At 27.6% G+C, this 18,546-nt stretch overlaps 1 protein-coding gene across 1 annotated transcript in view; it reads right to left on the reverse strand.

Annotated features, from left to right (window-relative positions):
• Positions 1-12,845: 12,845 nt before the first annotated feature.
• The window catches only part of LOC129958613 (short transient receptor potential channel 5-like), a 34,582-nt gene continuing 28,881 nt past the window's right edge, over positions 12,846-18,546 (reverse strand). Inside the window, exons 9-13 of the mRNA XM_056071208.1 lie at positions 18,226-18,367; positions 17,813-18,053; positions 16,577-16,777; positions 14,195-14,260; positions 12,846-13,153 (exon numbers count right to left, since the gene is read on the reverse strand). Coding sequence (XP_055927183.1) covers positions 12,890-13,153; positions 14,195-14,260; positions 16,577-16,777; positions 17,813-18,053; positions 18,226-18,367 — 914 coding nt within the window. The 3' untranslated portion in view covers positions 12,846-12,889. The remainder of the gene's footprint in view (positions 13,154-14,194; positions 14,261-16,576; positions 16,778-17,812; positions 18,054-18,225; positions 18,368-18,546) is intronic.

Consider the following 18,546-nt stretch of genomic DNA (forward strand, 5'->3'; position numbering starts at 1 on the left):
AAAGAAACATTTTTAAAATTAATAATTATTCTGATTTACAAACAAATAATGAAGCAAAGAAAAGAAAAAAGGCTGAAAAGTAAGATTAAAAGAATGTTGATAATTTGGAATTTTATTTAGTTACATTAACGCCCCGTTTCAAAGCAACACTAGGGCTATTTTGGGACGGACTTCGTCATTCCGAACCGCGGTCAGATGACGAGGAAGACCCCTGAACTGCCACCCTCCACACCACACCAGCGGGAGGACGTTTGGCCCCGGCGGATTTAACGTGCACCAGACACACTTACACTACTTTTCTTCGGTAAAACCGGATCTCGAACTTGAAATCGTCCGGTTTCGATGCCGAGACCTTACCACCAGGCCACCGCGGCCCGATTATTTGAAATATGGGACCAAAATAGATTGATGAATATATAATTTTACATTAAAATACATAATTCATCTCAAAATCTATATTTTCATCCGCGATGCACCTTATTTTTTCCCCCTTACATTCCAAATTAAAAGGATGCAAAGAAAATCTCAGATGGGGGGAGGTGACAAATAATACTTCTCTATGATCAAAACAACAAACAATAATTCATTATATATTTTAATAATGGTAATTAAGAATTTAGAAGCTAATTTATTTAAAACTAATAATTATTTTCATAATTAACTATTTGTGCGATGGCAGGATAATAAGAATCGTACAAGTGAATGACGAATAATAAGAGAAAATTAAAAAAAAAATCAACTATCTGCTTTCGGTAACTAATTGTTCGTTCACGATTTATATATAGTTAAAATAATTTGCAAAATTAAAGATATAACCATTGGAACCCAGATATAACCAATGGAATCGATTTCAGAATTTATATATATATATATATATATATATATATATATATATATATATGAATAACACTGTTAATGACACCGAGATACGTCATCAATGGTCTTATGCTCTCAGTGAACGTCCATTTTCGAGATATATCTCAGAAATTCTATTTATCTGTACATTCTCTATGAGGGAAAACCTTGGCAAAATGTTCAAGTCACAGCCTTTAAATAAAGTATCTAATATATCGATTTCTCCAATTTTTATCACATAAAAACTCACAAAGAAAAATTGAAAACTCATGACTCCTAGATATATCATCAAGGATCATCGACCCTCTCCACCTCTATAATTCGAGAGATATCGCAATATAAAACTTAGACAAACGCTCAATAACATAAAAAATAATACTATTAATAATTAAAATGTGCTTACAAATTTGTTTACAGCCAAGCGAAAGAAAAGTTTTTGATTTACTTTAATGAGAATTAAAGTTTCTTTTATATTAACTTTAACAATCAACTTATATATTTTCATTCAAAACATTGGTACAATTTAGTCGACCTAATGCCGTTCTCTTCATAATGTTTTTTTAAACTCGAAACAATTAGCAAATGTATATATTATTTATTAATCTTCAGCAATCTATTACTATTGTCCATTCAGTTTGATTCAGTATCAGTATTGTATTTAATATCTCAGTCAACAGTGGGACTGTTGAAGATGATAAACATTTGAATATCGTATTTTTCAAACGTTTTCTCCGTTAAATTCAGGAATTGCAACAATATATAAAACTTATTCAATTTTATTTTAAGACTTTTTTTTATTATTTTCGAATGGGAATTAATACAAAAAAAAACGGAGTAGGATGGCAGAATCATATAATAAAAATATAATAAATCATATAAAAAAATAAAGGTTCAGGTCACATTGGACTTCAAAAATCAGTCTTTCAAATGACTCTAAATCTAATAGCAGCCATTTCTTAAAAAGCATCTGTGTGTTAACCACCTCACTGTTCAGTGTTTTATACTCTCTAATTAGCTTTTACCTTCTCATTTGTGAACCCATTGTCATTTTTATTTTTAAAAAACTCCATAAAAACACTTAAATTTGTTATAGATTCCATATAATATTCCTATCGGATTATAATATCTATTAATGACTTAATTTTTTCATTCAATTTAAGAATCGATAATTCGACTCACGTCGATAATCATATTTTTCGATTCGCTAGAATTTCCAAAATTCCAACAGAGTAATTACAACAATTCAATTTCCAACAGAGTAATTACTCATGCAAAAAGTTGTTTATAAAATATTTTTACATGCAAATAATTGTTTTTAAAAAAATTAATGAAATGGAATTATAAGATTTAACAGGAAAAAAAATACATTATTCGATTAAAAACTAAAGATCCTCTAACAACTACAGCTATTTCAAAATGATACAGTTGCATATCACTTATCTTATTATCAAGATACCAAATAAAAAGATGCCGAAATTCAAAACAAGATACTAAGCTGTATTATGCAATTATAAATTTTAGTACAGCTCTTCATTTTACTATTTTAAATCCAAATTACTGAAATTATTAAACTAATTAAACAAATAGGAGAATTTCCGGAAAATAAATTATATGCTCATTGTTTCATGAAACAACGCATTGATCCTTCGTCAAAAACAAAATAACAAACAACTTTCTTCGAATGAATGAGTTGGTTCGCTGACCTGCCGAAAGCTCGTATTTCCTACTTCATAGACGCTTTGAGAATTAAAGAAAAAGCAGAATCCTTCAAAAAGTTTAATCCTAAACCCTTCGCGAACGCAATCGAAAAACCGCAAACTTAAATGCAATTTTTTAGACAAGGAAAAAAAAATTTAACAATATCCGCAAGAACCGAAGTTACCGAAACACTAAACAACTTTTAGGCGAAATAAATCGAAATTCCACATGTAAGGATGTTTCGGTTAATTTTTTTAAATTTACGATTAATAAAGCTCTTGAGAAATATCTTTTCTATCTTCTCCCTACCCTCCAGTCTTGTAAGCAGTTTCAGTGTCAAGGTAAATAGGCGGTTTGTTTTTGCGATCAGCTAATACCTGGGAGGAAAAGTTGGGAAGACATACCAAAGGAGCATTGAAACCTGTTCTTTTGAAGTCCTTCTTATTTTTTGCCAGTTATGCGGAAGTCTTTCATCCGAGAATGTATTTTTGGCGCAATAATGGAGGTCAGCGTCATCTCCTCGATTGACCTCTCCATTAACCACACCTGGAGAAAACAGACTTTAGTTAAAAAAGTTCAGCGACCCAAGGTACTAGTGTTATAGATGATCAATCATCTATTTGTGGCTTCTTGAAGTTTCTTTTTGGTTTTGATTTTGTTTTCTCGAAATCGCCTCAAACAGGCTTCTGTAGAATAGCTCAGCACATTTTCTACAGAAATGTAAACAGCATTCCTTTAAGTTTGCTGCATTGATGAAAACAAATTCTAGAAACACATTAATACGGAAGAGTGCCAGAGGCATGGTATGATACAGAAACAGCTTATTATTGCATTCTGTTTTAACATGAGTCACTCGTTGGTATGTAGGTTTAGTGATAGGAATTCGAACATAATATCGATTGGTTAAAGCATGTAGCTGAATTAAAAAAAGGCATTTGTCGTGCTATCGAATAAGGTCAGTGAATACATGAGAAAGATCGATTGACTTTAATTCTTTCTAAATTTAGTCTGAAATGTTTAAACAAACACACGAAAGCTCAAAACAATTTTGTAGCAAAGCGTTTAATCCTTTTCATTACTGTTTTTATTTTATCTGAAAAGAAAACTCGGTGACAAGATGAGAATTTATTGAACAGAAATTTAACTATTAATAAAGCTTATAATAATAAAAGGATTTTATACTAGATTATTATTTAATGTACTTATTTCACTATCTACTTTATTTAATCAAAGTAAAAGAAAATTAATAGACAAATGGAATGACATAACTATTCATATTTCAGTAAAAACATGAAAATAAATTGAATTTTGAAAATTTTTGCCTTTTTATCTGTAGCAAAATTGAAAACGATGCATTCCAACAAACTTCAGATATCAACACTAATTATGCGCTTGAAAGGTTTTATAATCTTGTTAATGAAAACAAAAACGAATACACTTGCAAGGATGAAAAACGACATTTCAGAAATATTATTTAAAGAAAAAAAATACATGTAAGATGCTTTTTAACAAAATCTTTGTGCATTAGTTAATTAATATTATTGGAATACAATTTGAATATGAGGAAGGTATTTCGAAAAATTGCACCATTAAGGTAATAATTTAAAACCAAGCTGTCACGTTTTAAGCAAAACACAACTTTTCAACTTTGAAGTATCGATAAAGTATCACTAATTTATTACATATGTATTACACATAATTAAGAAAATAAATTCAAATAACAATTTGCAATATCTTCTCTTTCAATATAAAAAGATATCTGAATATAAAGCTTTATGAAATGGATATACTCAGGACTTATTTTAAATTCTACATATATATTTTACTAATGATTGGATTCAAAATTTATTCATACTTAATTTAATATTATTGGAATCTTAAAATTGTATTGCCTTTTGAGAAAATACAGTAACTTCTCAACATCTTTTTAAAAATTTATTTTAAGTCTAATCGAAAAAGTTGTGATGGTATAGTAAGTTAACATTCAAATAATATACCTTGACAAAATAACTTTAAATTGACCCTCGAGTTGAAATTTAAACTTTTAATTCATTTTTTAAAATCTTTTAGGATTTTTTCACATGTTTATATCCGTGATTCAAATTTTAACTGTAGATTTATTGAGATATATTACAGAAAAACGTGCTATATTTTAAGATCCTCCTCCCTATTTAGCTAAATATGTTTTACATTTGAAGGTATTATGAGAAGTGACTAAATTCCGCAGTACTTCGTTTTATGACTTTTTAATTACAAAAAATTAATCAAGGGAATGATTATTGCATACACATTTTTATATGTACAAAATAATAAACGTGCCTAAAATATGAAAAATTAATATTAAATAGGAAAAAAATCTTATCATTTTTAAAACATTAAAGAAAAGAAAAATACATAGACATGAAATTTTAAATTAATTTGTAAATGCATTTTTATTTATGGTCGTAAACAAAAATCTAAATGACTTATGAAATATTAAAGGCACAACTTTAAAATATAATAATATAAGTCAATGTGAGTAATAGCGATGAAATAAATCAGAAAAAAAAAATCTATATTTTTGTCATTGTTTGAGTGCCGTGTCACTTTAAACTTATAAATTGATTAGGTGCGAAAATGCAAAAATGTGATTCGGAAGTTGTTCAAAGAGAATGAATTGTAGGAAGTAAAGTAGATAAGGGATTGAGTCCTTTTACCCCATATTCATATAAAAAAAATGTTCCCTATTATCAAAAACGCTTTGAGTAACAAAATATTTAAAGAATAATAAATAATGATCTTTTCTAAACTAAACCGTCCAAAAAGCTAATAAAAATATCAAGCCTTGAATATATTTAATTCTGGCAGATTGCTTCAGTTCTTAGATTATATGCTTAAAAAATAACCACAAATGGATTTTACAAAATCAAATTCCTTTTTTGACACACAAAAATGAATTCGAAATAAAATTTTAAAATAAAGAAACAGTTATGATAAATTCCAAGTGAGTAAACTAACAACTCACTTACCTGGCGAATAAGCAAGTAACTTCTCATCGGAACTTTCAGATGAACTACCCAAAGATCGGAAATATATCTCTTTCGTAAACAATTGAATTTCCAAAATTCGTCAATACATTTTATTGGCTTCGTTGATTTACAGGGATGAATTTTACATCGATGTAACGTCTCTCTTAAGTTATTGAATAAAAACCTTGAACCTTGAAATATGTCCTTTTATCATCAAAACACCATGAAGTGGAAAATAACACTAAAGGACGAGGCGTATCATTTTAAAATGCTGACGGAAATCTAATTTTCTTCACATGGGGAACTTATTAGAAATTTACTACATCTTTATTGGTGCATAAATGCAAGTAAATAGTGTTACAAAGTATTATAGGTCATAAGAGCGGTTAAATATTTGTTCAATTGTAAATGTCAGCAGATTTGTTTTTTCAACATCTCTACTTTATTAATCACAACAAATGTCTGATCAGAAAGTAACTGAATCTAGACATAACAAAATTCACTGAAAGAAATCAAAAAGCAATTCCTTCGCTTGTCTAAAAAATATTTATAAACAATTTATCAAATAACTGATTATAAACAGGTCATTAATTTTAAATCAAATTTTAATTTTCTCCCAAGAAATATTACTTCGTTACAGTTTATTGTAGAAAAAATTCGGTAACAAAAAAACTGCTATAATATTGAATTACAGGAAATGCTGTTTTGGTTCAAATAAAACGACTTCATAAAGATCATTAAAGAAACAAAACAATAAATGTAAATAAATAATTTGTGAGTTATTACAAATATCCATAACATCATTAAAATTCTTTGTGTTGAGATATTTCAATGTAATCACCATTTGTGGTAAGTTAAAACATTAAATAAATTAAAAATTGCTTTGACTTAATTATACGTCACAGCATAAATAGAGGGATCGCTGTTGTCTAGTAATAGAGCCTCAGTATCGGTCTCGATCTGATGGAATAGAAATCCAGTTTTGCAGAATATTCGCCTTGGATGCACATCAGTATTGAATCCGTTAATAAGAAATGAAAATAGTTGCTAGAGTTTCTTGGATTCCATTTACAAAATAATAATAATAATTTTCTTGTAAAATTCTGAGAAAAAAAAATTTTCTAATAGAAAGAAAGCAAAAAAAAAAAAATGAATGAAATATAATTTTTTTTTTTTTTTGAAAATGAAATAACAAACAGACAAAACTGTATAAACGTTTTTTATTGAAATGATTTTTATCCATATACTGCAATGTATTTCTAATTACTCAGTCCATTAATTACAGAAAATATTAAATACGTCATTTTTTTTCAAACAGTGATATGTGTGTTTTCCAAATTATATAAAGTATATAATATAATTTATGAATAAAATTTGCACTTAAAAATAAAATTTTAATTATATGGCTACAGAACGAATAATATTAATATTTAGCCTTTAAGGAATGAAATAATAATGGAGCAATTTTCCAATTTGTAACCTAAAATAAATAATAATTTTACTGCGTCTTCTTCTAAAGTTTAATCGATTTAAAGGATAATAATTTCCGGTTTTGACGATATCATTTTGCTTTATTTAGAAAACAATTGATAAATCTCCAAGTAAAATGGTCTCTAGTAGTCTTTTTTTGTTATTTTACTTTTTCGTCAAACGAATTTTCGAGCACTATTCTGTTATTTAATGTCCTCCCTTCAACTATCAGAATTTTGAAACGTATCATTCGAAAGAATTTCTTCTTATGTTATATAATTCTGACAAATGGTTTTAATTAAGCTGTTTCTTGTACAAACTTTTACAAAAGATTAAATGATAGCCCAAACATGTACAACACTTAACATAACACTTAACATAAAAACTATGAATTTCGCTAGAATGATAAGAAAAAAAAATTATTAATAAAAAAATGTCTCATTATTTTGTTTTAACTATTTCTATTATTTATACAGCAAACATGCTACTAAAACAGATAAGTTATTTATTTCATATAAATAATATAAATTTACTAAAAATTTGTGAAGCTTTTAATTATTTTCTCTCATTTTTTCCTTACACTGGATTGCAGTGATTTATATATGGATTAGTGATTTGTTATTAAATATACTCTTCTTGTGAATATGAAGGTTTATGCAATACTATATTAGTGCTGTTCTAATGTTTCATTCTGCTAACAAGAAATAAACAAATGATTCACTATCCTTTCTCTATTTAGATTGCTAATATAGAATTCTAAGTCTTATAAAAAGTTACTCAATTCATAAAAAAATTATTATAACCTAATATATTCTTAAAACCTATTATCTTCAAAAACTGCTGATAATTTTTATGGATATTTGAAATTCGAACTCTTATTTTTTATTTCATTAGAAAAATTGTTGAGATTCATCCCAAGATAACGTAACATCGAAATGTAATTAAAAGGAAAGGTTTGAATCTTTCAAAAAATGGTGAATATTTCGCCCTACTTAACATAATAGATAAACTGTGGCACGCGTGCGTTGTAAATTATTTTGATTTAACTCTTATGAAGCCGAAAGAAGAAAGCGACGAATATAACAGGATGAGCTATGAAAGGAAGTAAACAGAGCAAAACAAATAAAAAGAATTCCGAGCAAATGTGAATAGAAACTAGAAGCTGTTTCTCATTTTCATCATTTTATCTCTTTGGATTCTTTTGTTGTGACTATCAAATCAGTTTTATCATTACAGTAGAAAAAAATGCTTACACATTTAAAAGACAGAAAAGGGAGAAAAAAAGGTTCTTGCATTGTGTATTCAACCACTCATCCGTCGCTTTATTTTTTTAATTATATTTGTGTTATTCTTTTGTAGAAAAATATCCTCTTTGTAAAAATATGTTTTTAAAAACAAAAAACACCATGTTTTCATTTCTTGTAATAAGCAAATATTTTGGAAGCGGATTAACTAAACGCTAAAATCGCAAATAATAAATTTATGAAAATGAAGTGATTAAGAATATTAAACTCGTTTTATTTAAAAGATTACTTTTAATGCTTGTAACGTAGTTTATTCATTTCAATATTTGAGAAAACCAACTAGTTCATCATTTTGCAAAACACATGTTCGAAAGTATATAATGTCGTATGTATGAAATCTTACATAATTTCTGCTATAAATTTTCAGATGTTTGGGTTTTCAGGGTTACAAATCTTGAAATATATAAGTATTCTGATAGTCTTACATTCATATAAAACCATGATTCTCCGACTCAGGCCTATTTTGAGAGGGAAAAAAATGAGAAACTACTTTGAACTGAAACTTTAGATTTTAAAAAAAGGTGCATGGAAAAAACTATATACAATAATTGACAAATAAAGAATCTAATTAAAAAAATTTATTTCAGTATTTTTTTTGTATACGAATTATTTTCTAAGCAATCTTTATCTATAAATAGGGATGAATAAAATAAAAATAAAGCGCTACAAAAGCTTCTGTGAGCTCAATATTATTCTGTTCCGCGCAATTTGTGACCGTGATTCAAAATTTAGCCATGATATATATCTGTAATAACTTAATATAAATTTCCATGTATCTTCACCAGAAATGTACAAGCTCTTATGAACAATTTGTACACAATTAAAGTCTTAGCAATATTATTTAGGACTAAAAAAAATCAAAGTTATTTCTTTTCTAAGAAATTAGTCTAAAAATTCTTATAAAATTTCACAAATAAGGCAAGTTTTATCTAAACAATTTCCATCAATATCTTTAAATATCTATATAGATTTCTATTTCTATTTTGTTATAAATATATTTGTCGAACTAAGGTTTTAAATTTCTTATTATCCTTTTTTCAGCTATGAAACCCTCCTCAAGTTTTAATAATTTCTTGCATATTTTTAAGAGAAAAATTACTCGTACACAGATTATATATTTTAAATTTTTTAAAAATGCACAGAAATATCGATTATTAACATCTGCTTGAAAGTACAATGTTCTGAATAAAAAGTCAATTGTGAAATACTGTAAAAATACTCATTTATTTTGAAATCTATCTCAAAACACTTTCCATGAAAATATTTCCAAGAATCATGCATCCCCAAAAGATAGATTGATCAGTGTAACACCTGTATTTCGATTTTGCATATTTGGGTTTAAAAGAAAAAGGACTGAATTATTTAAGGACTATTAAGGACAAAATTATTATTTATTATTGACTATAAAATAATGTAAGGTGTTTGATGCTCGATCGTAAAAAATCTATTCCGCCAAATATAACCAAAATTGTGTGTACATATGTTTCGAACTATAGTATTTATATCTATTCAAAAAGTAGTTCCAAATTCCCCACTAATTGTAATTTGGCACTGTACACGCAAGTGGCCAATTCAATCAGTCAGTTACGGAAGTCATAATTTTCCAAACAAATTTTATTTTGGCATTGTTAATATATATGTTTTAATAAGATGACTTCCCACGTGTTCCAAAAAATGCATTCTCTGTATTGCATTTTATATTGCAGAACGCAGCTCATCAACGTTGTTCTTTTGAACCTGTAACGTGATATGATCAACCAACATAGCAAAATTATCAAAGTGCCTTTTGTAATCGCACTTTTCAGATTATTGCACAATCAAATATCGTAAAGAGTGAGATCAGGGAAACGTTGTGATCAACGACGGAGAAATGCAGGACTGATTATCTCTTCGTTTTGCAAAATATCGCCGTATTTCTTGCTGAAAATATAATTCATCACGTATGAATATGGAAAATTCCAGGTATCAACACTGATGCAACTGTGAAAGAACAACATTTAGAGCCAATATTCGACATCCTTGGAGTAACGGTTTAAAAGTGTTACAGTAATGATACCACCCTGTGCATTTAAAATAATCGCGACTGCAATAACGATAGCCCAAGCAAATTTCACTATTAGGAATGTAGGCAGTGTATGCGCATTGGGCCACATGCATTAACGATGGCAAAAATGAAATCTACAGTGGAAGTTGAGATTTCTACAATCTTTCTGACAGACTAAGTTAATTGCGTTTACAAAGCCCCTTTTTTCGCATACATTGAAACCCGAGCAAGAAAAGTATATAAACTAAATTTAGTTCCATCAAACTCTAAATATATCACTTTATTTTATGGTCCTCCTGTGCATATGTTCATGCAAACAAATATATTTTCAAGACGCTTACTACAAATTGTTTTTATCAATACTTTTTACAATAAACAAAAGTGTTGTGTATTTTTTTAAATCTTTCAGAATTTGATTTAAATTCCGATCTATTCACTGAATAAATGACAAATAAAGCAAGCACGTCTGTGAACGGAAATTATCATGCCATACTAAGATCTTAATTATTTTTCAGTGTTAAAATATCTTGAAACTATTTATATTAGAACTATAGTGAGTTTTTTCAATAATGAAACATAATTTTCACTTTAGATCAGGAAATTCTCATAACAATGTAAAAGAAAGCGACTGTAAGCATGTAATCTGACAGTTGTTGCGACAAACTTACAATTTAAGCTATTAGAAATATATTGAAATTTTATAGCAGAATAAATACGAAGATCTATTTGTATATACTTATTTGTGTGATTTTAGATCTTTTTTCAGTAAAGGAAAGCTCAATGAATAATCTATAAGGCAGTTTTATTACGTTATAGAAACATTACGTTAATAATCTCACAAAACTGAAACCCTTTTTTCTAATTTTAGAATTTCCTTATGAGTAGGAATTATTAGAATGAAAATATGAATGACAATTTATCTTCAAATAATTTAAAAGTTGTTTTATTATATCATTATATATATATATATATATATATATATATATATAGAGAGAGAGAGAGAGAGAGAGAGAGAGATGTTTTCCGTTTTAAGTTATGAGTTCAAACGACTATTAAAAAAAAAGAATAATTTTTTTTCTTCCTTTTTTTTGTTCGTGTGAGAGTAATGAATTCATAATGGAATCAAGAAAGTTTGATTTAATTTTGATAATCCGTCATTGATTTCCACGAGGATACAAAAATTGTTTCGAGTAGTTTATTATTAAATTATTAAATAAATATTAAATTAATCTATTTACCAACTAGTTTTGATATTTTACTTTGCTTTTAAAGATACAGAGTGACATTTTAATTGAAAGACAATTAATATAAACACTAGAATAACCAAGCTAGAACAAGGACAACGAAATCAGTAATTTTTAATTTAAATTCCTAAAAATTAAATATCTAAATGAAAAAGCAACATTAGAAAAAAAAAATGATTGTGAAGCTTTCTACTTAATTTTAAGAATTTTTTTTTATCACATGTACTTACAAAGTTTCAACTATTTTACATTGCGCCCGCAATTTATGGTTCGGTATCTGACTATATGCAAATGAACTGTTAAAATAAACACAGAACATGGAGTTTATTTTATCTCCTTGGCTACTAATTAAATATTACTATGATAAAATTTTTAGAATAATAACACTTTTCAGATATTAAGTAACTGAATTTAAAGTATCATTTCTCTAGCAATAACAATGACTTGGGGTGAATAACCTTCGAGTTCAGTTCGATACACACTGGCACTTTCTTATATTTCTAAGAAACCATGTTAATATATTAATCGAATAAAATATGCCCACATTTTTTTTTAAATTTACATACAAAATTATTTGTTTTTATTTTGATAGGTTGTGATTGATCTAGATTCACCATAAAAGTAAAAATTATCGTAACATAACTGCTAAAAACTTATTTAAAGAATTATATACTACATAAATAAAATCATCATGAATCATGACAATGGCTCTTTTAATATTTTAATATTTTTTAAACAAAAATCAGCGTTTCACCAATATGTATCTAGGTAATAATGTAAATGTTTTACATCTGTTTTTGACAAATTTGAGTTGCATATGCTTTTAAACTGTTTTTCATGCTATATTTATATGGAACAATCAACTTGCAGTATATTAAATCTATTTGTTTCAAACAACTGTAAATATAGTATTAAACATCCATCTAAAATATATTTTTAGTTTACATTTGCTCTTTCTATACCATAAAAATCAGTTTAGATTGCTTATATTAACGACGAATTTTTCGCAGCAAGTGGCATGCGTTAGGAAAGACTTCGTAAATCTGCACCTTTCAGAAAACAAAATAGAAAGAGTTACTTTCTCAATCGAAGATGTGTTCTGGTATCCCCCCCCCAAAAAAAAAGTATATTTCTTGATTAGATGGTGGAAAGCAAGAACATTCAGATGAGTAGATTATGTAATATTCATTTAGTGTTATACAGACAAATAAAAGAAACAAAAGAAAAATAAGTAACATTTACTGTACAAAAAAATGTATATATCATTTAACAATTGCAATTATTCGGTGGGATATTTTGATAATTTGGTTCGACATCATTTCCTCGCACTTCATTATTTTTACGATTTCTAACAGTGCGATTCCTTCTTGTGTACCTTCTGGTGTACAGTTTCAGAGATCTTCCAAGCTCTTGAGTTATTTCTTCTTTTAACTTGTCTTTGAAATCGTTAGAGATGTTCGGAAGTTCTGTACATCGCGAAGTTATTTCTTTGCAATGTAGGTACCGACGTATCAACTGCACTATTAATTTCTGTTTAAACAAAAAAATAATCAGTGTCAGTAAAGCAAATGAAATAAAATTGTAAAATCATAAACATATAAATAAAAATTTTATCAAAATACCTGTCCTGCTCATGATGTTCAATAATATTGGTACTTTATCTTCACAATACTGTACAGCATTTAGAATATAAAACAAGGTCTTAGAAATGTTGTACAATATTGTGTGCTAATAGAGTACATACACTAGCAAAATGAAGTCATTTCAGGCTCACGTGATACATATCAAAGCTGTGCATATTTAATTTTAAATCCATTGCATATATTAAAGAAAGAAAAAAAAATAACGTTACAGCCGAATGCGAGAATTTGCAGTTACATATGAAATGACATTTGTCATGCGATTGTAGCATCCCTTGAGTTCATCCTATTGCATTCACTTATTAAGTTCATAACATAAAGACTACTCACTAGTGCTAACAAAAATAAATTTTTAAAAAAACTTAAAAAATTATTTCATTGAAAACGCAATTATTATGAAAGTCAAGCAAATTAATTGAACAAAATCTAATTCTATGTAAAACAGAGGGAAAAAATATATATATATATATTTTTTTTTTTTTTTGTAAAATATGGTTTGGAGCATAGATAACATTCATATATGCATAAGAAGAGGTATTTAAATGAAGATTGAAGAATAAATAATAACCCATACACTTTTTTCAGATTATTCATTCAGGAAAGAAAATTTTGAAAATGAGATCGTTATTTCTAAAAAAATTTCAAATATTTCTCTTATCTTCTTAACATTTCAAGAAAATTATGCACATAAAAGATTCCCATTTACATCATAGAGGTTCATTAATGCAATTATCTTGTTTTACAGATGCATCCTGCTGAAATGGAAAAAGACAAATGGTTACCTAAAGCTTCAAAGACATTAGCCTGCTTTTTTCGGCACATATGTCATTTATATTTTTCCACTCGCATAATCATTACATACAAAACAATGGACTACATAAAAAAAATTCTTTTTATAAATTTTATAAACACAGTCTACTTCTAAACATACCTCGTACTTTTCCTCTTCTGCCTTTCGTGCAGAATAATCTATTTCAGTTTCCCAATAGCAGCAACGCTGAAAAAAATTAAATTAAATCAGAAAAAATGAATAATATATATATATAACAACATACAATTACTTCATAGTATGTTTTGTGAAATTATTTCTTATTTTCGAATTTAGCAACATTAAGTTTAGGAAAAATCTATACAATTTTAATCATTATAACTTTTTGAAATATTATAAATTGGCTAGAATACGATTGTATACATCATCTTTAAATTAAAACAACTCCACGTGAAAAATTCAATATAATCTTAAGAAAATAAATATTTTTATTTGCTTTCTTTTATAATAATTTTTAAGAAGTATTTGAATTTTCAAATATTTATAATAAATATAAAAATAAGTAAGAAATTATTCAAATACTGAGCAATAAAAAATAACCCATGGCATTATGTATAGTTTTAAATTTTGTTGTACGACTACATAACCAGCACACTCAGTATAATATTCATAACAGAGTGGGAAACAACAGTATGAAGATAATAGTGAGTCATTTTTAATTGGCAAGTTGTACATGCTATTCGTTTGGGATGAAATCATATCTTTTTTTTTTTTTTAAGTCAGATCATAGGTAATTTTGCTCTTATTTAGATGTGATGAATTCAACTTGCCGTCGCCTTTAAAATTAATTTTTTTTTTATCTCAATAGCGTTTACTTACTAAAAAAATAGAAGCCATCACTGTACTAAAAGCACTACTTTAATTCAAAGGTAGAAGCACTTTGAGTTCCGGTAAATTATGCTTTTCAAGGACCCCAAAAAGGATACCGAGTTAGCAAAAATCCGGAGATTCTCCAGTTCCAAATATATAAAGTCTGGACCGCGGTTCCCACTTTTTTTCACGATTCCGTGTTGGTCTATATATACATGCAATCTTCGCGTATATTAGTTCTAACTAGTCATGATTTGTAGATCTAAATTTTTGTCTTAAAATATTAAACTAATGCCTATTACCGTTTACATACCATGTGAAGATTAGAATAAAAGAATTCTTTTTATTTTTTATTTTGCTATAACTGCACTTTTGTCAAAATGACTCTACACTTCCAGCGTCATTCCCTTTGTTTCGTACATATAGTTTAAAAATCTTACATACAAGAAAAATTATAAACATTGAGTGCATTATTGTAATAGAAAATTTAGGACATGTTCTTGAAGATGAACAAAAAATTAATCCACACTAGGCTATATCTCTATTAGCAAAAACTGGTACATAAAAGTATATATGCTGGCATGACAGTAATCTGTCTTTCGTGAGAAACTGAGACAACACATAATTCTATTTGAAATATTGAAATACCCCACTTCTCTTCTTTCAATTACTTTTAGTATTCTCAAATATATTCGGTCTTTTTTGCTATTCAACTCAAATCAATTCAAATTTTTTATGTCCCTTCTATTAATCTGTTGTTGATATAAATCTATTCTTGCAGCCACAGTGGTATTTTTACTATTTTAGCCTATGTCTACATTAAATTCCTTTCAATAGAAAATAAACATCAGCTTAATAAAAACATCTGTGTATAAATTTAAACAAGCCCTGTAAAAATTGGTGCAGCAGTTTATTTTCAGAAGTTATGTAACCATTATAAATTTTATTTTCAAATATTAAATTACTTGAACTATATAATAATATATATATGAATTAAAATTACTTTTTAAGTAAGCGGGATTAGGATATTTAATTAAGTTCAAATTGTCTTAAAATTATTCAAAAATACTCGTAACTGATTTCGATAGATCAGCCAACCAAAAACAAAAATACAGCCAAATGAAAATATCCACCTTGATTGGATGTATTGTAAAAAATTCAATGCTTTTAGCAATGAATTTTTTGCAATACATCCATTATAATAGTTCAATGCAATTAGACTTTTCATCACCTAGACTTCAACAAGTTCAATCTTAACACACACACATCCAACATAATTAATCCTCTAAACAAAAACTGATTTTAAAAGTCAAGCATGAAATCCAAATCGCATGGCAAGCATGTCTACTAAACCAGCTGATACAGTTTAGGTATTTTTATGCATTAACATAGGTATTCTAGACATGAAAATCCATCACATCCACGGGTGCCTGTAAATCTAATGAAATTCGGTTCTTCAAAGGAATTCCGGAACTTTTCTTTAATAATTTTTTAAAACATCGTAGATAAATTTTGAGCTAAAATTTATAATAACCAGAAATTCTAAACTATCAACAACAAAATAAATTGAAATAAGCAAAATATGACCTTTACCAGAGCACTACAAATTTATTGATAAATAGAAAAGATACAATAAACTTTATATTGTAAGTTTATTAGGTCATCATCGCTTACTTTTATTGACCATGAGATCTTCCCTGGAACATCACTAATATTTTCTTTTCCTTTAAAAAAGGTAATTATCCAGCGAATCCCTATGGTAATTCTGTGCATAGATGGTATTAAATTGAATGGAGGAGGCACTACACTGTGATAATCAAAAATACTGAGCCAGAGAGTTGAACAGGCAAACTTCCATTCCATATCGGCATTCGTCTAAAAAAAAATTAAGTTTTCCATTTAACAATAAAACAATTACATAACATACTATTCATCAATCGTAATGTTAATATTTAAATCATTAGCTCTCTATATTAGCGAAATCGAAACAAAATTAATGCATGCAATTTCGAAGAAAATACTCTAAAAAGTAATGATGTGAAAAAATAATAAGCTCACATTCTTAGGAAACTACATCAGAAATACATATATATAGTACAATATTGTATGATATTTAAACAATATTTGCAATATTATATAATGTTGTTCAGTATTTAATAACATCGCACAATATTGTGCAACATGCTACACTAACTGGGTAAGAAAGATATATTAAGTTAAATTGGTTTTCGAAATTATATGTAAAGCTAAATGTAGAAATTTATCAAAAAAATTTAGCGAATAAATTTCATATCTTTTATTTATAGTGCAGCAATAAAGCTTATTACTTACACAAGTAACAAATGGTAATCAATAGCATAGTGACCGGCGGCAAGCGGGATACAGGTGCTCCGATTGCCAGTTTTTCGAAACTACCCGAGGACGAAACTTTAAAGCTCTTTCATTTTTTAAGTATCATTTTTTATGTCATTTTTTAAGTTTTTTAAGTATTTTTTTAAGTTTTAAGTATATATCAATAAGAAGGGAATAATGTCATGACCGATAAATTACTGACGGCAAATGGAAAAGAAAAATCATTATGCTTAATGCTTGTATAATCTGCATCTGTCGTTTCCTCTTGAAAGATGTGTTGCAAAGAGAATATTCTTTAATATTAAAATCATACAGTAGAAGCTCGCAAAAATTTTAAGAGTTTTCGGCCTAATTCATGAGTTGCTTTTTGAATCCATATTACTAATAGGGTCTCAAAAAATTAAAAGAATAATCATAAAAGGAATTTCACAGAGCACAGAAAGAAATTTCAAAGGAATTTTCATGAACAAAATTCAACATTCATTAGAATACTGCATATACATTGAATAAATACTCGATGTACAAATGAAATTAGAAATGTAGAAATTTAATTGTTACCTGAACTCGTTGATAGCTCTCTGTCATCATGGCAATGAGCATATTGAGCAGAACAACTACAGTTACCATGTGGTAGAAACCCCATAAAGTGTATCCAACTCCTTCGGTGAAAAGGTGTTCATGATCCTCATTCGTGATATTACTTCCGTTCATGCTCATATTTCCGACTACTATCTGAGCAAAATCTGGTTCACCCATTCCAAAAATGGCCCAGAAGAGATTCTTGAATGTATTCTTCAAACTGTAAAAATAAATTTATCATTTTAATAAAATATTTTCTTGACTATAAATTCACGATATGTAAACATTATAAACGAATATTAAGAATTTTCTATACAATATTAAAAGGCAGGCGAGAAGAAAATGTTTTTCTTATAATGTATTAATTATTTCGTTAGAAAATCTTCACTTACGTGAGAAATGCTTCGGGTTGTTCAAGAACTTCATCTTCTACAACTCGAGATGAATCCTTGTAGTTTTTGTAAATTGAATTTATTCCCGTAGCAAATGCCAGCATGATGATGAAGAACAGCATGAAGAATTGGAAGACGTTAACTAGATTTTCATAATAAAAAAATGTAAGAAAATAAAAATAATGAAACATTTTGAATCAGTTTTCACTTTCGGTCATTTTTAAGTCTTTATATAATAATTAATACCATCATTTATAAGAATTAAAAGAAAATAAAGTTCAAAAACATGATTGATTGATTGTCTTTTTTTATGACTCAAGG

The sequence above is a fragment of the Argiope bruennichi genome, chromosome X1 (genome assembly GCF_947563725.1).
Source record: "Argiope bruennichi chromosome X1, qqArgBrue1.1, whole genome shotgun sequence".
NCBI classification, from domain to species: domain Eukaryota; kingdom Metazoa; phylum Arthropoda; class Arachnida; order Araneae; family Araneidae; genus Argiope; species Argiope bruennichi.